This window comes from Dendrobates tinctorius, unplaced genomic scaffold (assembly GCF_039654945.1).
Source record: "Dendrobates tinctorius isolate UK_male_01 unplaced genomic scaffold, ASM3965494v1 ptg000177l, whole genome shotgun sequence".
Taxonomy (NCBI): Eukaryota; Metazoa; Chordata; class Amphibia; order Anura; family Dendrobatidae; genus Dendrobates; species Dendrobates tinctorius.
Genome location: NW_027361844.1, coordinates 1,641,481 through 1,665,673, shown reverse-complemented (window position 1 = coordinate 1,665,673; position 24,193 = coordinate 1,641,481). Strand labels below are relative to the sequence as shown.

Here is a 24,193-nt window from a genome sequence, read left to right as displayed (position 1 = left end):
TGCACAAGTTAAAAGTCGAATATGTCATTGTTGTAAGCTGTCCATATGAGTCATGGCTGGAAAAAGTTGTCATGGCTGTCTGTGCCTGATGGAAAAGATGGGAAAAAGGAAGGACTCCATCAGAACGACTCCATCAGAAAGAATGTCACCTGTAAGTCACAATATACAGTGTAGTGCAGCAGTTGCACACTTAAGCAGTGATGAGGCAGTGACCCACAAAATTTCAGCACAAAATCTCTTAAATGCGTTACTCCGTGGCATTAAATGTCCAATTCACACACAAATGCATATAATATTAGCGTCCATTTCACAGCACTACATACTACACGGCATCCTTTAGACTACAGCCACTAAACATGCTGGACCTCCCTTTGACCAGTTGCTGTGGGCGACTGCACCACCGTGTCAATGTCTTCACACGGTACACAATATTCTTTAGATTGCAGTCACTAAACACGCCAGTCTTCCTCTGACCAGTTACCGTGGGCGACTACACCATCGTGTTAATGTCTCTTTATCACAGCATAACACAGTCCATGATATCATCCGGATCACAACTGGGATTCATATCCACCTGTTTGCTGGCACTAAACACACCAGTCCTCCTTTGACCTGTTGCTGTGGGCATCTGCACTGCTGTGTACCCTGTGGGTGCTAGACCTTTCAGCTGCCTTGGCTGTTTGGCTCCGCTTGCTTGTGTCACGTCACACACAGCTAGCGCTCTGCAGGGGCTCCTGCGCTGCACTCCCGCCGAACACCAGAGTCACACTGACATTACACCTGACACACCCAAACCCTTTCCTGCAGGGCTTTTAACAAAGAAACCTGTGACTTTCAGCCACATGGAAAACCCGGCCCTGGAATGAAATTGACTGCATGACTACCATCTTGCAGTCGGTTTCACAATACAACATCCCAGAACAGGTTTTTCCTACATCTGCCTAGGACACTAGTCTGTCCAAGACTACACTTATTTTTATTATTTCTAGTCTGCATTGTAGTCACCCCTATGCCTGTGGCTGCCATGCACTCCTATGGACTTCATACGCCTCCATACACAACCTAGGGAGAGCACACAGTGACCCCTACATGTGACTTCACCATTGAAATCACAGCTACACCTGCGACTGAAATGCCCCCTCATGAACTCAATATGCCTCATTGCGCATCCTGGGAGCACAAACAGCAACCCCTACCTGTGACACCAGTCACTGTCTCAGAACAGTCATAGCCAAAAATGTTGGCACCGTTGAAATTGTTTCAGAAAATAAAGTATTTCTCCCAGAAATTTATTGCAATTATACATGTTTTGTTATACACATGTTTATTTCCTTTGCGTGTATTGGAACATGAAAAACAAAGAAAAAAACTCTAATTGAACATTATTTCACACAAAACCCCCAAAATAGGCAGGATAAAATTGTTGGCACCTTTCTAATTGTGGGTGCAACTTTGTTTCAAGCTTGTAATGCTCGTTCAAACTCACCTCTGGCAAGTAACAGGTGTGGGCAATATGAAAATCACACCTGAAACCAGATAAAAAAAAGGGGAGAAGTTGACTCAATCTTTGCATTGTGGGTCTGTGTTCACCACACTAAGCATGGAGAACAAAGAGGAGAAGAGAACTGTCTGAGGACATGAGAACCAAAATTGTTGAACAATATCAACAATCTCAAGGTTAAAAGTCCATCCCCAAAGATCTTGATGTTCCTTTGTCCACAGTGCACATCATAATCAAGAATTTTACAATCGATGGCACTGTAGCTATTCTCACTGGATGTGGGCGACAGATAAAAATTAATAAAAGGTTGCATCACAGACTAGTCCGGATAGTAGATAAGCAGTCCCAATTAAGTTCAAAAGAAATTCAAGCTGTCATGCAGGCAAAGAGTGCATCAGTGTCAGCGCGAGCTAACCGTCGACATTTGAATGACATGAAACGCAATAGCAGGAGACCCGGAAGGACCCAACTGCTGACACAGACATAAAAAAGCTAGACTGCAGTTTGCCAAAATGTACTTGAGCAAGCCAAAAGCCTTCTGAGAAAGCGTCTTGTGGACAGATGAGACCAAGATAGAGCATTTTAGTAAGGCACATCATTCTACTGTTTACCGAAAAAGGAATGAGGCCTTAAAAGAAAAGAACACAGTACCTACAGTCAAAAATGGTAGAGGATCAAAGATGTTTTGGGTCTGTTTTGCTGGCTCTAGCACTGGGAGCCTTGACTGTCTGCAAGGCATCATGAAATCTGAAGAATATCAAAGGATTTTGGGTCGCAATGTAGTGCCCAGTGTCAGAAAGCTTGGTTTGTGTTTGTTCTAGGTTATGGGTCTTCCAGCAGGACATTGACCCCAAAGATACTTCAAGAATCACCCAAAAATGGATGGAAATAAAGTGCTGTAGAGTTCTGAAGTGGCCAGCAATGAGTCCCGAACTAAATCCCATTGAACACCTTAGGAGAGATCTTATAATTGCTGTTGGGAGAAGGTGCCTTTCAAATATGAGAGACCTGGAGCAGTTCGCAAAAGAAGTGTGGTCCAAAATTCCAGCAGAGAGGTGTAAGAAGCTTGTTGATGGTTATAGGAAGCAATTGATTGTAGTTATATATTTCAAAGGGTGTGCAAATATTAAGTTGAGGGTGTCAACAATTTTGGCCAGCCCATTTTGGGGTTTTGTGTGGAATTATGTCCAATTTGCCTTTTTTTCTCAGTTTTTATTCTGTTGTTCCAATACACACAAATGAAATAAACATGTGTATAACAAAATATGTGTAATTGCAATAATTTTCTGCGAAAAATTCATTTTCTGGAACAATTTCAAGGGTGCCAACACTTTCATCCGTGAATGTATAACTATACTGTGATCACTTAAAATATTCTGCAGAAATGGTATGCCCCACTATATGGTCACTGTTGGCAGTAATGTCGATCTTGTTTTTTATACTGATTATTTTCTTAGTAACAGCGTGGTTCAGCTTTACCCACTGTGATTTGGATGCGCCCCCACGTTTGTAAGCATGGCTTTGTGGCGCCCCTGAGGGTTCAGTCGCCACACAGGTACTGCACCTCCTCCTGAGGTGTGGTACCCCACCATCCAGGTAAGGTGGAGACACCTGACTACGCTCCAACACCTGCATCCCACACAACACAGTAGTGTAGCAAAGCACCCTTTGGTGGCTCCCTGCTTGGAACACAAAGCGTGCTGGGAGACGGATGGAGTTTAGGTTGCATCAAAAGAGCGGGAAGAGTTTAGGATTTAGTCAGTCTGACAGAGTCAGAGGAGGAGTGAAGATCCCCTGAGTGGGATCGATGAAGGAAGTGCTGCAGCCGACCTCAGTGATCTGGGTCCGCTGGCACAGGAAAGGAACTTTGATAGAAAGCCTGACTCTCCATAAGAAGGAAAGGATTAGTACGGAACATGAGGAGAAGAAGAGAACTAAGGATTAGGGTTAGAGGAGAACCCTTCCCAAGTTCTAAGCGCAAGGCCGGGGTACGGTCCCCGAGGTTGTATGGATACTAATGGTCCTGCAGCAGACACCGGAGGAATAGAAGTTGACAACCGCTTTATTCCAACACCAGACTTGGGGGCACAACATCAATGATAGTGAGCCAGGACTTGGTAGTAAGGAGTCCCCGAAGCAGGCTACAGCTGTCTGCCGTACAAGTAGAGTTCATAGGAACATCTGACAGGAGGAACTCCAGTATAACTCAGTACTGTGAGTACTTCACTAAAGGCGCTAAGAGGGAGATGTTCAGAAAAGGCACATATGTTGGCGGAGTGTTGGAAAGGAGTACTTCATCTTGCCTGGAAGTTGGCTGAGCTCCTTACCCGGAGGACACGGCATGGATGCAGGCTCTTGTGCCACAACAGACTGAGTAAAGCTTTGGAACTACATGCCCTGGTGTCCTCCACTTATTCCTGCGACAACCTGCCCGGAACTTTTGCTCCTGAGGAAGTGTACAGTGTGTACACGAAACGCGTAGAGCTTATGGAATAAAAAGAAAGTTATAATCACTTCTTTCCTTCCTATATATGCTACCCGGAGGACACGGCATGGATGGATGCGGGCTCTTGTGCCACAACAGACTGTGAGTAATGCTTTGGAACTACATGCCCTGGTGTCCTCCACTTATTCCTGCGACAACCTGCCCGGTACTGCTACATCCCCTGTGTCCGACACTACACCATCTAAGTGTCACTTCACCTACCCTGCCCTGGGACTACAGTCCTGCCTGTGGAGGGCTATGACATCATTGCTGCACCACACCATCTGTCCCAGAGGATCTGTCTGCAGTGTTGGCTTAACATCTTCATTGCCGAACACTACAGGTGGCGTCACGACTCATTCATTCTAATCATCATAAGCACAATGAACATTTTCCCCTTTTTACAATGGGTGCCCAGGGCCACGGGCCGGGTCCCAGCTGCCGTGACATCTCCCGAGTACCCCACAGCCCTGGAAGGGCGACCCAGTTACCTAGGTTAGAGGCCCACTCGGAGGAGATAATGCCCTCCCCCGTGCAGAACTCATAGCTAAGCCTTTGGACCACAGTCTTTAAAGGCCAGAGACTGCACAGACAATGTCAGTCCAGCATTATCAGGGCAGATTCTGAGGTTAGAAGTGCAGAGAGACCTTTGGTGACATAATCACGTGAACAAAGGTCTTTCACATTACGGGAGTATGAACGATGTGAAGATGTGTGTAAGTGTGTTGTATACTGATGTGTATTTGTGTAATATATTAATCTGTGTATGTATGTAACATGCATCGTGTGAGAATTTGTGACATACAGTGTGTGTAATATGCAGTGTTGGCAACTTACAGTGTGTGTGTAACATACATCACATTCTTCCTTCATATAAGAAAAAGAGGGGGCTATGCCTGCAAGCACTTTGCTATGGTTGTACACAAGTGACTGTGCTGCTGTATTTCACAATGAGCTGACCTAGGTTTTATGTTTCGGGTGACCTTTGTGCACTGGTGGACATAGGCAGAAGAGGGCTCCTGGAGAAGAACAGTACATTGGCCCCTGGGAGCCCAACAGCTCATCATAATGCACAATTCCAGCTGGAAAGGTGTCCTCTCACCTTTTGGGCCCCTGTGCAGCTACACGGGTTGCACCAATGATATGCCTCTGCCCCTATACTACTATATAAGCTACATCAGATTATGCTCCTGATCTGTACACTAGAACTTGCTACTAGAAGAATACCTACCATATTGGTGAACCGGTCTCCACAGGCCATCCTTATCTTTTCTGGTGTGGCTGGACTGTTCAAGGTGAAGAGCTCGGACATCCCTCTCTCTTTTCGGGCATATGTTATAGCATCCTTTATAGCAAAATATATAGAGGAACCCAAGAACAAAGCAGGTTCTCCGACACCCTGCAGAAAGCAGCACAAACAGTCCATCATTCAGACAAAAAAGTTCTCAACAAACATCATAATGGTTCAAATGACTAAACTAAAGCGTTGGACTTTTTTATTATACTCCTGGTGGTCCAGAGCGATTTACTGGTTGACGGCAAAGAAGAATTGATATCCATCATACAATGCTGTTAATATTTAATCTAACATCCCTATTGTTCTTTAGTGGTTAACAAATATTTAGTGTAATTATATTATTATAGATCCCTACCATTATATTGTTTAGGATCATACAGGGCTTAGTAGTGATATTCATACATTAATTGAGAATTCTTAGAAAGGTCAAGGCTCACCGAGTCCCCTAAGATACATTTTCCTGACGATGCCATTAGGAGGCGCTCACTGCAATAAAGGATTTTTTTCATTGAATTAAATTATATATTCATATGCAGTGAGCGCCCCCAAGTGGTGGCAGAAATAATTACAGTTAACTGTATTTTTTTTTCTATCAGAACTGCTCAGACTGGCAGTGTCCAGACAACATTCGAGTGTTCCGGAAATACAACTCTCTCCTATAACTCTCCTCTCCCCCGTATGAGTGCAATCAACAGAACTAAGACAATGAGGCATTTGCTGGAGCATCATCTTCATTCTCTGCAGGGGTGAATGATACTGCAGCCCATTGTGATCTGTTTGAATGGGGCTCGCCAGCATTGCCAGGCAAAGCCATACGGACATCGCGCAGCACTGGATACTTATATTCTGTACCTTAGAAGAGTATATGGCATGGGGGTTTGGAACATCGGTGAGCAAGGAAACGTAGAACTGTTCTGGGATGTCACATAAGGTAGGAATCTTATACTGAGCCGGGCCTCGGGTGTACAGTATGCCTTGAGGAGAGAATTTAAGCTCTTCAATGGTGAAAAGACCAAGCCCTTGAACAAATGCCCCTTCAATCTGAAAATATAAATCAAGAAAAAAGCAAATATCTCAGCACAGAATACTAATAAAATCTGTATCATTACTATTCTACATTGATTACTAAAGTAGCCTTTAACCCCTTAACCCCCGGAGCTTTTTTCGGTTTTTCGTTTTTGTTTTCGCTCCCCTACCCAGAGTCATAACTTTTTTATTTTTCCGGCAATATGGCCATGTGAGAGCTTATTTTTTGCGGGACAACTTGTACTTTTGAAAGACACCATTGTCTTCCAAACTTTGCTAAAAAAAAAAAAAAAAAAAAAATTTCACCATTTTCCAAGACCCGTAGCATCTCTATGTTTCGTGATCTGGGGCTGGATGAGGGCCTATTTTTTGCCTGCTGAGCTGAGTTTATTAATGATTCCATTTTGGTGCAGATACGATCTTTTGATCGCCCGTTATTTTTAATGCAGTGTCGCAGCAACCAAAAAAACATAATTCCGGCATTTTTACTTTTTTTTCCTCACTACAGCGATCAGGTAAAACCTTTTTTTATTGATAAATTCGGCGATTCTGAATGCAGAATACCAAATATGTGTATGTTTGATTTTATTTTTATTGTTTTATTTTGAATGGGGTGATTTGAACTTTTATATTTTTTTAATATTTTTAAGCACTTTTTTTTTTACTTTTGGCATGCTTCAATAGTCTCCATAGGAGACTTGAAGCTGCCGTAACCCAATTGGCACTGCTACATACAGGCGATGATCAGATCACATGAATGTAGCAGAATTGCTGACTTGCTATAAGCGCCAACCACTGGGTGGTGCTCACAGCAATCTGGCACTGACAACCATAGAGGTCTTCAGAAGACTTCAGGTTGTCATGCCGACACACTGGTGACCCGCGATCACGTGATGCGATTGCTGGAAGTGCGATTTAGATGTCGCTGTCAGCGTTTGACAGCGGCTTTTAACTAGTTAATAGCCGCAGGTGGATCGCGATTCCACCTGCGGCTATTGCGGGCACATGTCAGATGTTCAAAACAGCTGACATGTCAGGGGAAAGATGTGGGCTCACTGCCGGAGCCCACATCAAAGGGAGGGTGTCCATCATTGGCGTAAATATACGCCCGATGTAGGAAAGGGATTAAAGGAAATCTGTCTGCAGGATTTGACACACCCAAGTATTTATATTTCCATATAGCTCTTTCAAAGACAAGCCCAAAAATATCTTTACATGGCCAGTCCATTCCTGCATTACTGAGAAATCAGCTTTTGAATTGATATGCAAATGAGGTTAAAGCGCTATGGTAGATCTGAAGCCTCTGTCACTCCAGCTCTATTCCACAAGACGAGCTGCCTCCTCCTGCATGACTGACGGTTCCATAGCTTGAAGTACACAGTAAAGAGTTTGTAGAAAGTAGGAAGAGGTGGCTGGGCAGGGAATAGAGCTGGAGTGACAGAGGCTTCAGCTCTACCATAGTTTTTCAATCTCATTTGCATATCAGTTCAAACAATGATTTCTCAGTAATGGAGTAACGGACTGGCCATGTAAATGGTATTGCTGGACTTGTCTTTGTAAGGGCAACATGCACATATAAATCGTTTGGGGGATGAAATCCTCCTGATAGATTCCCTTTAAATTTATTTAAATGCCAATAACGACTAACATGAGAATGAAACTTATTGGAATAGTTAGACCAAGCCTTACATTGAGTATATATTACATAGTTCTAGTAATAGTAACTTTGTGACATCTTTGTGTTTTATAATTATATATCGTACCTGTCCGATGTCCACCCCTGGGTTTATACTGCAACCAATATCCATAACAATATCTGTCCGGAGATTCTAGTAAAAAAGAGATATATTTACAAAATCTTAAGGAACAAGGTCACTTATAAAAGGATATAGAATTGTTTAGAAACAAGAATGTCAGAAATACTCAGAGAGGATTTTATCCTTTATTTTATTTTCCATAGATAAGATGAATTGTTATATAATATAATAATATGAGTCAGATGAACACCGAAGAGTTTATGTAAAATATTCATTTCACCAAAAAATGACATAACCAGTGGTAAGAAGAAGTATATAGGGGTTATAATAATGCAAGGTCCATCATGATCTCTATACCTTGTGATCTCCTGTCAAGCAGTCAATTTCAACCTCAGAACAAGCGGCTCCAAATATAAAGTAGTGAGCGGGGTTACCCTCTCCTGTGTCCCAGTTCATTTCTCTGTCAAATCCCCTGTAGGGATAAAATGAAGGGAAAATAACTCCTTTATTTGACACCTAGGTGTAAGATTGGATTGGAGGTGGGGTACAGATTTTGCATTGAGCCCAAAGAGATTCAAGATAGTTTCAGACTGGAGTTGATGAACATTTTGAACATTCTTGCTGTGTCTCACTGGTGTGACAATAACAATGCCAGCAATTCACTTTTCTCCAAAATCCATGCAGATTATAGACTGACTATCTATTAGACACTGACATGACTTGCTATGACATGGATGTTTAATTTGTAGTGCCAATAAATTAAGTATGGGGACTATGGCACCATCATACTGAAGGGGGGTGGGCTTCAGGGGTCAGTATAGAGAATGTGCTGCTGTGGGGGCAATCGTACTGTGGAAAGTGTGGTCCCCATAATTCATGCTGAGTAGTGATCTGTGATGGCCATAAAGCTGTGTCAGGGTTGTGAGGGCCGTCAAACTGAGCGGAGGATTTTGGGGGGCATCATGGGTGGCTGTGGGAGTTATCATTCTCAGGAGGTTCCTTTGGTGGTAATCATTTACTATCAAACTCCAAATGCAAACAAGGTTAGAAGAACACATTTACCTGAAAAAGCCTGTAGCAGAGAGGCTTATTGACTGCAAAAATGCTTCATTCACCTGAGAGCAAAAGAAATCAAACAAAATCAATCAGTGTTAATGGAAGAAAAAAACTATTCAGGAGAACTTGCTGCAGTGAATAAATCTCTGCTCACAAAATGCTAATCTAGAAATCTTACAGTTGGTCAATGGATGGTAGATCTGCTATTTGGGTGTGGGTAAGTGCTTTTCTTGAAAAATCATTAAATCATCCCATTCTACCCATATAAAAAATATATATATAAATATCAATAATCATATATATATATATATATATATATATATATATATATATATATAATACAGTGGAGAAATAAGTATTTGATACACTTCCGATTTTGCAAGTTTTCCCACCTACAAAGAATGGAGAGAGAGGTCTGTAATTTTTACCGTAGGTACACTTCAACTGTGAGAGACAGAATCTTTAAAAAAAAAATACTTAAAATCACATTGTATGATTTTTACATAATTAACCCACTAGTGACAGAGCCAATTTGGTACTTAATGACCAGGCCAATTTTAACAATTCTGACCACTGTCACTTTATGAGGTTATAGCTTAACGGATCCCACTGATTCTGAGACTGTTTTTTCATGACATATTGTTCTTCATGTCAGTGGTAAAAATTTATTCGATATAACTTGCATTTATTTATGAAAAAAACAGAAATTTGCCAAAAATTTTGAAAATTTTGCAATTTTCATAATTTTAATATTTGTACCATTAAATCAGAGAGTCATATACAATATAGTTAATAAATAACATTTCCCACATGTCTACTTTACATTAGCACAATTTTGGAAGCATAATTTTTTTTGTTAGGATGTTATAAGGGACAAAAGTTGACCAGCGATTTCTTATATAATCCATTGTCCCACATTCCCTATGTGTTATCACATGTATGTGTAAGGGGTATTTAGGGCTAGTAAGGGACAGTCAATGTGGTGCGGGGGCACCAGTACAAAGTAGAGTGAAAAAGCTCCGCTGGAAGGCAGGGACTGTTGAAAATAGGGAATCCAGGCCAAATTTTTCCTTGTCTTCTCCCATAAAATAATTTTTTAGCGGTTACTGTTTGCACACCCCTCCCCCTTGTCTTATAGTAATTTCTGGTGGTTTGTGATGATTTAAGTTTATTGGAATTATATTTATTGGACTGTGTCTACATTATTGACCAGATATCCTGTTTTCCTATATATTTCCTTACTCTGAATGATTTTTCCCCTGAGAACAGTATTTAACAGGGTGAGTAGGGATAGCCACCGTGGAGCAGGGGCGCCATTTGCGCTTCAAGAGGGTGCCAACCTCCGCTGCTAGGTAGGGGGAAGTAAAGGGTCACTTAGGGGTAACTAGGACACTGATCCCACTATCCTATACTTTTCATTTGTGTGACTAGGGTTACAATGCTGATCAGCAATAAATTGCTTGGTGATTTTTGGATGTTCTATGGTTTTAATAATAATAATAAAGTACATGCATTTTTAGAATTAGTTTTTGTTTAGGAGCCGTTTTCATGACTATTTCATTCTGAACTTTTTTTCTGTAGGATTTCTTATTTTTCCCAAAAAAATTTACAAAACAATTTTTTTAGGGACCATCTCACATTTGAATTGAGTTTGGGGGGTAAATATAACAGAAAATACCCAAAAGTGACACCATTCTAAAAATTGCACCCCTCAAGGTGTGCAAAACCACATTCAAGAAGTTTATTAACCCTTCAGGTGCTTCACGAGAACTAAAGCAATGTGGAAGGAAAAAAATGAACATTTTACTTTTTTCACAAAAAAATTAATTTGTAACAAATTTGTTTTATTTTCACAAGGGTATCAGGAGAAAATGGACCACAAAATTTATTGTGCAATTTCTCCTTAGTACGCCGATACCCCATATGTGGGGAAAAACCACTGTTTGGATGCATAGCAGGGCTTAGAAGGGAAGGAGCACCGTTTGACTTTTTGAACGCAAAATTTGCTGGAATCAATGGTGGTGGCATGTCACGTTTGGACACCCACTGATGTACCTAAACAGTGGAAACCCCCAATTCTAACTCCAACCCTATCCATAACCCTAACCACAACCCTAACCCCAACACACCCCTAACCCTAATCCCAATCTTAACATAACCCTAACCACAAACCTAACCCTTTTTCAAACAGCTTTATTCAAATTTTTAACATATAAAATAGGTGGAGGAAAGGATAGAGGGGAAGGGGATCGAGGAAAAGTAGGAGAAACTCTTGCTTTATTGGGAAACTATACGAGAATAAGTAAGGAAAGGAAAAGGGAGGGGTAGGGAATAACAAAAATTAGCAGCATTGTGTTACAACTTTATAATGTGGTTAGGGATTACATTCGCATAACCAATAAAATCAGCTTCAATCCAAAATTAAGAGAGATCAGAAATACAGCAAAAAACAAAAAAGTAAATTCAGGAAGCGAAATCAGACCATGATCTCCACCTTTTATATTATGGTGCATAATAATAATTTGCTATTGCGTGACTTTTCTTGTATGAATTATGCAACTTCATTTTATCGAGAATATCGTTTATACAAGGAATAGAATCTTCTCTCCACAGAGTTGCTATAGCATTTTTGGTGACGAGAAATAGGTGGATAATTGTAGCTTTATGAGAAGAGAGGATTTCAACCAGCTCCAATGATAGTAAGGCCATTTGGGGCGTTAAAACTATTTTTTGTTTAGTAATTTTGTTGACTATTTTTGAAATTTTTAGCCAAAGCGGCCTAATTTTAGGACATTCCCAAAATAAATGAAGCAAATCACCGACAAAGCCACAACCTCTCCAGCAATCAGGAGATTTACTTGGAAATATTCGAGCCAATTTAAAGGGTGGAAAGTACCATCTCGATACTATTTTATAGTAAGACACATGTAGAGAGGCACATATATTTGAGAAGTACGTTAGTTTCAAGGCACTATACCACTGCTCAAAAGAAACCGAAATGCTAAGATCCTTCTTCCAATCAAGCATAAATATGGTCTTCTCAGCCTCCAAATCCAAGTTCAAAATATCATATATATTTTTTGTTTTCCAATATTTTTTATTATCGGGATTGCACAATAGCATACTAGTAAATTCTGTAATAAAGGATTTTTTCCTCAAGAATTTCAATCTGTATTTTTTTAATTTTAAAAATAGCCTAAAGTCTTGAGATGAAAAATTGTTTTGAACTAGTAATGATTCATTGTTGATAAACTGCTTACCATCTTACAGATCCCTAACTACAAACCTAACCCTAACACACCCCTAACTCTAATCTCAACCCTAAGGCCGGGGTCACACTAACCAACGCAAAATGCGGTCAGTATTTTACATGCGCAATACGGATGAATGGCCCCTAAACAGTGATCCGTATGTCATCCGTAATCAAGGTGTGGTCGCGTATTTTGCGCATGTAAGCATCCGTATGTAATCCGTATGGCGAGATTTTCTCGCAGGCTTGCAAAATGGACATATAATGGAGCCCTATGACAGGGTTTCTAACAGAAACCAAAGAATAGATATAGACACATAGAATGTATATATGTATATATATATATATATATATATATATATGTATTCTATGTGTACATATCTATTATTTTGTTTCTTTATTAAACCTGTCAGTGTGAGTTTACTGTATCGCGCACTGAATTGCCGACTTTTCTAAAAGACACCGGGAGCGTATATCTCGCAAGTCACACGTGTGGTCCGTGTGTAATCCGTATTTTTTGCGCACCCATAGACTTGCATTGGCGTATTATGGGCGTAGTATGCTGACAATCGCAGCATGCTGCGATTGGCACGGAGCGTAGAATACGGATGAGAATTATACGGCTGGTGCGAGGGACCCCATAGATAATCATTGGTCCATGTCTAATGCGTGCTTTTAGTGCCTCTCACTCGGCCGTATTCCTCGCCAGTGTGACCCCGGCCTAACTGTAATACCAACCCTAGCCTCAACTCTAAAGGTACTGTCACACTTAGCGATGTACCAGCGATCCCGACCAGCGATATGACGCGGTCAGGATCGCTGGTACATCGCTAAGTGGTCGCTAGTGAGCTGCCACACAGGCGACATCGCTGGGGACGGGGGTCGCTACTTACCTGTCACACTAGGCGATCCTGCGTCCTCCCGCCAGGCTCCACGCTCGTCGCTCGTCTCTCCGCAGGAAGCGCCGCAGGAAGCTGACGACGAGAAACAGTCCAGGACGTTCTCGCGCGATCAGCGATAACCAGCGGGGGAGCGGGTCGTAGGTAAGTATCAGACACAGCGATATCGCTAGCAATATCGCTATAACGTCAGAAGTTATAGCAATATTGCTAGCGATATCGCTTAGTGTGACAGTACCTTAACCGTAATTTTAGCCCAACTCACTTGAGCCCAACTCACTTTAGCCCAACTCTACCCCTCATGGGAAAATGGAAATAAATACTTTTTTTTACTTTATTATTTTTCCCTAACTAAGGCTGGTTTCACACTTGCGTTTTTTTTTGCGGGATTTTAGCGCTAAAAAACGCATGCAATTTTTTTTCCTATACTTTGCATGGGATGCGCTTATGTGCGCATACACACGCGTTTGTATGCGTTTTTGCGCGCATGCGTTTTTTTGCGGTATGCGCTCGGGCGCACAAAATGCATCCTGTTGCATTTTTTGGGCGTCCGACTTGCCTCAAAAAAACGCATGCGGGCGCAATGCATTTTTTTTACAGCAAGACACCCATTATAAGTCTATGGGTGCGCATATGTGCGCATTGGCATGCTTATGTATGCGTTTTTTTGCACATGCGCTTTTTTTTGTTAACCATGGAATTTAGGGGTTTGGGTTAGAGTTAGGGTTAGTTAAGGGGGTTTAGGGTCAGGGTTAGGGTTAGGGTCAGGGTTAGGGTTAGGGTCAGGGTTAGGGTTAGGGTTAGTTAGGGTTTAGGGTTTGGGTTAGGGTTAAGTATGGTTTGGTTAAGGGTTAGGGTCAGGGTTAGGGTCAGGGTTAGGGTTAGGGTCAAGTATGGTTTGGTTAAGGGTTAGGGTCAGGGTCAGGGTTAGGGTTAGGGTTAGTTAGGGTTTGGGTTAGGGTTAAGTATGGTTTGGTTAAGGGTTAGGGTCAGGGTTAGGGTCAGGGTTAGGGTTAGGGTTAGTAAAGTCATGGTTTGGGTTAGTGTGAGGGGCCACCTAATGTTGGAAAAAAACGCATACGCGGTAAAAACGCACTAAAAACGCATACAAACGCATAAAAACGCTGCGTTTTTTTCATGCATGCTCATAAAAATGCTTGAAAAAAACGCAGCAGTTGTATGCGTTTGTATGCGTTTTTTCAATGCGTTTTTTTGCGGGAAAAACGCGCTGCAAAAAAAAGCAAGTGTGAAATTAGCCTTAGGGGGTGATAAAAGGGGGGTTGATTTACTTTTTTTATTTTGATCAGTGTGATAAGGTCTATTAGGCTGGTTTCACATTAGCGCTTTTTAAGCGCACGCACGGCCGGGGGTAGCTCCGCCCCCGAGCCGGCTCTCTGCCCGGCGTGCCCGCCCCTTGCTTGTAGCGCCGCCTCCTAGCGCACAGCGGCGCCTGTGATCGGCGCACCCTATCTTTAGCATAGGGTGCGCAGATCGTGCGCAGGCCGTGCGCTAGTTGTGCTTTGACCTGCGCTGCGCACTTTTGACGGTGCGCCGTGCGCGCCAAAATCAAACTTTTCGGATTTTGGCGCGCACGGCGCACCGTCAAAAGTGCGCAGCGCAGGTCAAAGCGCAACTAGCGCACGGCCTGCGCACGATCTGCGCACCCTATGCTAAAGATAGGGTGCTCCGATCGCAGGCGCCGCTGTGCGCTAGGAGGCGGCGCTACAAGCAAGGGGCGGGCACACCGGGCAGAGAGCCAGCTCGGGGGCGGAGCTACCCCCGGCCGTGCGTGCGCTTAAAAAGCGCTAATGTGAAACCAGCCTTATAGTGATCAAAATGAACCAAGAGGAAAAACTTCCTATTGTTGCCGTGTGCCGGCCAGCAGATCTCTGCAGGTGCATGCGCCCAACATTTTCTCCCGGAAGAAGATGCCAGCGGCTCGGGTGACTTCACGAGGGGATGCAGAAGGATCCAGGGACAACGGAGGTATCGGAGGGGGGATCGGGGGACCGTATTTTTCTCTCCTCTGATGTGTGATCACATCAGAGGAGAGAGAAAATAAATGGAAAATATGACTTTTCTTATTTTTTGCGGTTACCGTTATATTGTTTATAACGGCGATTGCAATACCGGGATCGGTAAAAACCAACCCGAATCATGTTCTCTGGGGTCTCAGCTACCCCTGGAGAAATTCTGACTCTGGGGAGTGCTATACCCTTACTCCTCAGCACCGTTAAATAGCAGCCCTGTGTTTTAAGTACCCTTAACTGCCGCCGTTAAAAGGCGTATTGGTGGTCGATAACGGGTTAATTTGCATTTTATTGTATGAAATAAGTATTTGATATATTATAAAACAGAACTTAATATTTTGTACAGAAACCTTTGCTTGCAATTACAGAAGTCAGACATTTCCTGTAGTTCTTGACCAAGTTTGCACACACTGCAGCAGGGATTTAGGCCCACTCCTCCATACAGATTTTCTCGAGATCTTTCAGGTTTTGGAGTTGTTGCTGGGCACCATTGAGTTTCAGCTCCTGCCAAACATTTTCTATTGAGTCCAGTTCTGCAGACTGGCTATGCCACTCCAGGACCTTGAAATGCTTCTTACGGAGCCACTCCTAAGTTTCCCTAGCTGTGTATTTTGGCTCATTGTCATGGTGGAAGACCCAGCCACAACCTATCTTCAATGCTCTTACTGAGGGAAGGAGGTTGTTGGCCAAAATCTTGTGATACATGACCCCGTCCATCCTCCCTTCAATATGGTACAGTAGTCCTGTCCCCTTTGCAGAAAAGCACCCCCAAATTATGATGTACCCCCCATGCTTCACAGTTGGGACGGTGTTCTTGGGTTTGCACTCATCCTTCTTCCTACAAACACGGCGAGTGGAGTTAATACCAAAAATTTTTTATTTTGCTCTCATCTGACCACCTAACCTTCTCCCATGCTTCCTCTGGATCATCCTGATGGTCATTGAAGAACTTAAAATGGGCCTGGACATGTGCTGGCATGTGCAGGGGGACCTTGCGTGCCCTGCAGGATTTTAATCAATAACGGCAGAGTGTGTTACTAAAGGTAATGTTTGAGACTGTGGTCCCAGCTCTCTTTAGATCATTGACAAGGTCCTTCCATGCAGTTCTGGGCTAATTTTTGACCTTTCTCAGAATCATCCTTACCTCACGAAGCAGCGAGATCTTGCAGGGAGCCCCAGAATGAGGAAGATTGATTGTCATCTTGTGTTTCTTCCATTTTCTAATAATTGTCTCAACAGTTGCTGCCTTTTCACCAAGCTGCTTGCCTATTGTCCTGTAGCCTATCCCAGCCTTATGCAGGTCTACCATTTTGTCCCTGGTGTCCTTAGACAACTCTTTGGTCTTGGAGGGTGATTGAGTGTGTGGACAGGTGTCTTTATACAGGTGACGAGTTCAAACAGTTGCAATTAATACAGGTAATGAGTGCAGAGCATTAAAAAAAAATTAACAGGTCTGTGAGGGCCAGAATTCTTGCTAGTTGGTAGGTGATCAAATGCTTAAATATTGTGCATTTTTCACATGTATATGTGAAATATTGCAATAAGAAATGAGATGTTGCAGTTCTAATACTGTATGCCCCTGAGGATGGGAAAGTACCACAGGTAGGAAGGAATCACCTTGTCTGAAAGTTCAGCCATTAATGCTTCGGTTAGCCAGATCTAACAGTACACACTGTTAGGTGTCGGGTTCATGCAGCGGCTCAACAGGAATCCAGAGCCTCACATTCTGCGGTCTCCCATTATCTTTCGACCGCAGAGGACATTGTTCAGCAATCCCGGCGTGTGTTTGAATGATGATGGATGCATGAACCTGCGAATGACTCATTAAGATCCCCTCCCTCTGATATTACAAGTGTGTATAGGGACTTAGCTCTGGAGTCAGCGCCAGCCAGTGGCAAGCTATAGCCACAATAAGCATCTACACAGTACTAGCGTACGACAGTGCGCCCCCTCTTGGGCATTGTAGACTAGCGGCAGTGTCTGTCGCCTCGCTAGAGTCTGCAGCTCCTTTTAGCGTCCGCAGTTGCGACGCCGCACGCACGGTAGGTCTAGACGGACGCTGATCCTCTGCCTAGGGCCCAGCTCCTGTGACCATATACCGTGCGTGCACTCCTCTGAGACCTGTGACGCTAACAGGCTCAGCCCTTTTGTGTTTTGCACTTAAGGCATCTCTGTGAGTAAAACAGAGATCGCTCAGCACACCTGGGTGACGTTCAACCCGCGTGTGTTATACCGCCATATTGAACGTCCGCCATCAGCTAGCAGCAGTGTTAACACCTTCTGCACGGTGGACCACGGGCGGCGAACGCACTTTACGTTATTTTATATTTAGTGCGTTCTGCCGTCCCTAACACACACAATACATAAACCTTACAATTTTGCCCTTAATCCCCTACAAAGGCAATAACCCCTCTAATTTCTATAATGCATAGTGTGGCAAAACATAGAAGTCTAGTAAGTAAGGTAAGAATGCCAGAAAGCACCTAAAGTACAGCCGACACATTATAGCATGTAATAAAAAGCCACTCCGTATTTGCAGATTAAAGGGGTTGCCCACTACTTGGCGAGTCCCTATTCCTGATTTATATATATAAATTCCAAAAATTTAGATAAAACACTTAAAAGGGTTGTCCAGTCTGAATGTTTGCGCCCATTAAATTAAAAACACATACACTCACCTCCTTTGCCATCACCGTTCCAGTGGTGTCAGCACTAATGTTCCCAGAGCTCACATGAGGTTGTTACGTCACGTGAGCCCTGCGCCCAGTCAGCGGTGGAGTCACTGTCCGCGCCTTCATTCGCATAAGTAATCAAGAGGGAGTGAGAGCTCTGATTTCATCTTGATTACTTATTTGTCTGAAGGGGGGAACAATGATGCCAGCGCTGATTGCACGCAGGGCTCAAGTAATGTAACAAATTCACGAATCCAAATACCGACATCGCTGGAACGGCGCCAGCACGGTAGACGAGCATAGGTGTTTTTCTTTTGATGGGGCAAACATTCAGACTGGACAAACCTTTTAAGTGTTTTATCTAAATTTTAGGAATTTATATATAAATCAGGATGTAAATGAGTATAGTAATTTTCTGCAATGCTAGTCTCACAGTTTCATAGTTTTTATGGTTGAAGGTAGACAAAAGACCAACGAGTTCAACCTTGATTGTTCAATTCTTGTTTGAGGGATTTTCATCCATTCTTACTTGGAAAATTTTTCCTGTTCTGTGAGATTTCTGGGTCATCTTAATGCACTGCTCTTTTGAGGTCTAGACACAGATTTTCAATGATGTTCAGATTAGGGGACTGTGACGACCATTGTAAAACCTTCAGCATGAGCCTTTTGAGGTGGTCTATTGTGGATTTTGACTTGTGTTTAGAAGCATTATTCAACTGTAGAAGCCATCCTCTTTTCAAACTCAGCTTTCTTACAGATGGTGTTATGTTTGCATCAAGAATTTGCTGAAATTTCATAGCATCCATTGTTCCCTCTACCTGTGAAATGTTCCCAACACCATTGTCTGCAACACAACCTCATAGCATGATTGATCCACGCCCATGCTTAATGGTTGGCGAGATGTTCTTTTCCTGAAATTCTGTGCCCTTTTGTCTCCGCAAATACCTTTGATCATTGTGGTGAAACAGTTTTATTTTATCCACATTGGTCCACAGGATTTGTTTCCAGAATACACCAGGCTTGTTTAGATGTTCTTGTACATATTTCTGACTCAAAATTTTATGGTGAGGTTTTCTTGTGATGACTCTTCTATGAAGATCAAAGCCCCTTGCACAAATATGAACAGTAGAACAACATACCACAACTTCAGGGTCTGCTAAGTCTTTCTGAAGGCCTTTTTTGCAGTCAAGTGGGGGTTCTGATTTGCCTCTCCAGAAATCTTACGAGCAGCTCACTGAAATTTTGCGTGTTAAACACTTTTGTCATCTTCTTATAGCCTTCTCCTGGTGGCCTCCACCATTTTCATTATCATATTGTTAGGCATCTGCTTAGAAGAACCAATGGCTGCTATTTTTTGGCACAAGGTTAGAGGAGGCTGGGTTTCTATAAAGCTGGGAAATTTGCATCACCTGGCCTTTCCTAATGATGATAGTGAACAAGTCATAACACTAACAGGCTAATTAAGGTCTGAAACCTTGGTCAAAGTTATCTGAGCACACAAAAATCCAAGGGTGCACAAACTTTTGCATCGACCCACTTTCGGTTTTTCAATTTTTAAAATGTATAATATAAAAAATATACCGTATTTTTTGGACTATAAGACGCACTTTTTTCCTCCCAAAATGTGAAGGAAAATTGGCGGGTGCGTCTTATAGTCTGGATGTACTGGCTCTGGCTGTGGTGGGGAGGTGTGGAAGCGGTTTCAGCGGAGCAGCGGGTCACAGAGGCAGGAGCCGGCAGCTGCCGCTAACTCCTGTGCCCGCTGCTAAAGAGAAATGAATATTCACCGCATTCCATGCCACGGCAATAAATATTCATTTCTTTTTGGCATCCTGGTATGATTGGCCCCATCCCGTTTCTGGTATGATTGGTCCCATCCTTATTCTGGTATGATTGGCCCCATCCCTGTCCTGGTATGATTGGTCCCATCCCGGTCCTGGTATGCATGGCCCCATCAGAAAATTTTAAAAAACCAACCATTACACTTACCTTCCTCCACTCCCTCGCAGTGTCCTGCTCCATTGCTAGCAGATCTTCAGCTATTCATTGCTCTTCAGTAGCGCGCAGTGTCAGCCACCGCCTTCCTGTTGCAGCCGGCGGCCACGTGTGCCAATACTTAAGAGAAATGAATATTCAGAATATTCATTTCTCTTAAGTATCGGCACATGTGACCGCCGGTAGCAGCAGGAAGCCAGTGGCTGACACTGCGCGCTACTGAAGAGGAATGAATACTCACTGCTCTCTGCGATGAACAGTCCTGGTTAGCATTCTGGCAGCTGTGCTCTGCTTGTGGGCAGCGCATGACGTCTCTGCCATGCACTGCTTGCAAACATTAAGCAGTTGCTGGGACACTGCGAGGGAGCACCGGGTAGGTAAGTTTAATGGGTTTTTTTAAAATCTTTTCTGATGAAGGCCATGCATACCAGGATGGGGTGGGGCCAATCATACCAGAATAAGGATGGGACCATGCATACCAGGATGAGGATGGGGCCAATCATGCCAGGATAAGGATGGGACCATGCATACTAGGATAAGGATCGGACCATGCATACCAGGACAGGGATGGGGCCAATCATACCAGGATAAGAATGGGGTTATGCATACCAGGACTGGGATGGGACCAATCATACCAGGATAAGGATGGGGCCCTGCATACCAGGACTGGGATGGGGTCCAATCATACCAGGTTAAGGATGGAGCCCTGCATATCAGGATAGGGATAAGACCATGCATACTTGGACAAAATGGGGACCCTACATACCAGTATAGGGATGAGGGCCATCATTCCTGCCAGGATAAGGATGAAGGGGACCATTCATACCAGGATAAGGATGAAGGGGACCATTCATACCAGGATAAGGATGAGGAGGCATACAAACCAGAATAGGGATGAGGGCCTTGCATAGCAGGATAGGGATAAGAGGTCCATGCATACCAGGATAGGGATGAGGGAGCCATGCATATCAGGGTAGGAATGAGGGGCCATGTGTATCAGGATGGAGATGAGGGGACCATAATTACCAGGATAGGGATGAGGGGTCATGCTTATCAGGATGGGGATGAGGGGACCATATTTACCAGGATAGGGGATATTAAGTACAGAATTTACCACATTTTTTGCTTCAGTTTTTTTTTCTCCTAATTTCCTCCTCTAAAACCTAGGTGCGTCTTATAGTCCAAAAAAACGGTATTCTTTTTGCATAAAATACAAAGAAAATCTGTCATCTTTAACTTCAGGCCTTTTAGAGATCATTTTATCTTCAACTTGCTTAACTGTTCACAATAACAGTAATTTTGACCAGGGATGCCCAAACTTTTAAATGCCACTGTATGATTAAAATTTAGCAAAAAAAAAGTCTGTAGCCTTTTCCACCCCATCTAAAGTACCGTATATACCCATGTACAGTCATGGCCAAAAGTTTTGAGAATGACACAAATGTTATATTTTCACATGATCTGCTGCCCTCTGGTTTTTATGTGTGTTTGTCAGATGTTTTTATCACATACAGAAATATAATTGCAATCATATTATGAGTGACAAAAGGTTATATTGACAGTTAGAATGAGTTAATGCAGCAAGTCAATATTTGCAGTGTTGACCGTTCTTCTTTAGGACCTCTGCAATTCTCCCTGGCATGCTCTCAATCAACTTCTGGATCAAATCCTGACTGATAGCAGTCCATTCTTGCAAAATCAATGCTTTTATTTTGTCTGAATTTGAAGGTTTTTGTTTGTCCACCCGTCTCTTGATGATTGACCACAAGTTCTCAATGGGATTAAGATCTGGGGAGTTTCCAGGCCATGGTCCCAAAATCTCTATGTTTTGTTCCCTGAGCCATTTAGTTATCACCTTTGCTTTATGGCAAGGTGCTCCATCATGTTGAAAAAGGCATTGTTGATCGCCAAACTGCTCTGGGACGGTTGGAAGAAGTTGCTCTTGGAGGACATTCTGGTACCATTCTTTATTCATGGCTGTGTTTTTAGGCAAGACTGAGAGAGAGCCCATTCCCTTGGCTGAGAAGCAACCCCACACATGAATGGTTTCAGGATGCTTGACAGTTGGCAAGAGACAAGACTGGTGGTAGCGCTCACCTCGTCTTCTCCGAATAAGCCGTTTTACAGATGTCCCAAACAATCGAAAAGGGGATTCATCAGAGAAAATGACTTTACCCCAGTCCTCAGCAGTCCACTCCCTGTACCTCTTGCAGAATATCAGTCTGTCCATGATGTTTTTCCTGGAGAGAAGTGGCTTCTTTGCTGCTCTCCTTGAGACCAGGCCTTGCTCCAAGAGTCTCCGCCTCACAGTGCATGCAGATGCACTCACACCTGCCTGCTGCCATTCCTGAGCAAGCTCTGCACTGCTGGTAGCCCGATTCCGCAGCTGAAACACTTTTAAGAGATGGTCCTGGCGCTTGCTGGTCTTTCTTGGGCGCCCTGGAGCCTTTTTGGCAACAAGGGAACCTCTCTCCTTGAAGTTCTTGATGATGCGATAGATTGTTGACTGAGGTGCAATCTTTCTAGCTGCGATACTCTTCCCTGTTAGGCCATTTTTGTGCAGTGCAATGATGACTGCACGTATTTCTTTAGAGATAACCATGGTTAACAGAAGAGAAACAATGATGCCAAGCACCAGCCTCCTTTTAAAGTGTCCAGTGGTGTCATTCTTACTTAATCATGACAGATTGATCTCCAGCCCTGTCCTCATCAACACCCACACCTGTGTTAATGGAGCAATCACTGAAACGATGTTAGCTGGTCCTTTTAAGGCAGGGCTGCAATGATGTTGAAATGTGTTTTGGGGGATAAAGTTCATTTTCTAGGCAAATATTGACTTTGCAAGTAATTGCTGTTAAGCTGATCACTCTTTATAACATTCTGGAGTATATGCAAATTGCCATTAGAAAAAATGAAGCAGTAGACTTTGTAAAAATTAATATTTGTGTCATTCTCAAAACTTTTGGCCATGACTGTATAAGCCAATCCGTGTATAAGCCGACCCCCCTAATTTTGCCACAAAAAACAGGGAAAACTTATAGACTATAAGCCTAGGGTGGAAAATGCAGCAGCTACTGGTAAATTTAAAAAATAAAAATAGATACCAATAAAAGTAAAATGAATTGAGACATCAGTAGGTTAAATGTTTTTGAATATCCATATTGAATCAGGAGCCCCATATAATGCTCCATACAGTTCATGATGGGCCCCATAAGATGCTCCATACAAAATACACCCCATATAATGCTGCACAAAGGTTAATAATGCCCTCATAAGATGCTCCATAGAATAATATGACTCATATAGTGCTCCATAAAGGTTATGGCCCCATAAGATGCTCCATAGATTAATTCCCCATAACATGCTCCATAGATTATGCCGCATAAAATGCTCCATAGATGAGGCACCCATAAGATGCTCCATGGATTATGCCCCAATAAGATGCTCCATAGCTTATGCCCCCATAAGATGCTCCATAGATTATACCCCCATAAAATGCTCCATAGATTATGCCCTCATATGCTGCTCCATAGAATATGCCCCCATAAAATACTCCATAGATTATGCCCTCATATGATGCTCCATAGACTATGCCCCCATATGCTGCCCCATAGAATATGCCCCCATATGCTGCCCCATAGAATATGCTACTGTGTAGATGCTTATTGTGGCTATAGCTTGACACTGGCTGGCGCTGACTCCAGAGCTAAGTCCCTATACACACTTGTAATATCAGAGGGAGGGGATCTTAATGAGTCATTCGCAGGTTCATGCATCCATCATCATTCAAACACACGCCAGGATTGCTGAGTAATGTCCTCTGCGGTCGAAAGATAATGGGAGACCGCAGAATGTGAGGCTCTGGATTCCTGTTGAGCCGCTGCATGAACCCGACGCCTAACAGTGTGTACTGTTAGATCTGACTAACCGAAGCATTAATGGCTGAACTTTCAGACAAGGCGATTCCTTCCTACCCGTGGTACTTTCCCATCCTCAGGGGCATACAGTATTAGAACTGCAACATCTCATTTCTTATTGCAATATTTCACATATACATGTGAAAAATGCACAATATTTAAGCATTTGATCACCTACCAATTCTTGTTTGAGGGATTTTCATCCATTCTTACTTGGAAAATTCTTCCTGTTCTGTGAGATTTCTGGGTTATCTTAATGCACTGCTCTTTTGAGGTCTAGACACAGATTTTCAATGATGTTCAGATTA

General features: G+C 43.0%; 1 protein-coding gene across 2 annotated transcripts in view; it reads right to left on the bottom strand.

The window, feature by feature from the left end:
• The window catches only part of LOC141054217 (aldehyde oxidase-like), a 234,811-nt gene that overhangs the window by 2,066 nt on the left and 208,552 nt on the right, over positions 1 to 24,193 (bottom strand). For both annotated transcript variants that reach the window (XM_073551447.1, XM_073551448.1), the window contains 5 exons: positions 9,129 to 9,181; positions 8,424 to 8,538; positions 8,073 to 8,138; positions 6,136 to 6,324; positions 5,218 to 5,385 (listed from right to left, as the gene is read on the bottom strand). In XM_073551447.1, coding sequence (XP_073407548.1) covers positions 5,218 to 5,385; positions 6,136 to 6,324; positions 8,073 to 8,138; positions 8,424 to 8,538; positions 9,129 to 9,181 — 591 coding nt within the window. The remainder of the gene's footprint in view (positions 1 to 5,217; positions 5,386 to 6,135; positions 6,325 to 8,072; positions 8,139 to 8,423; positions 8,539 to 9,128; positions 9,182 to 24,193) is intronic.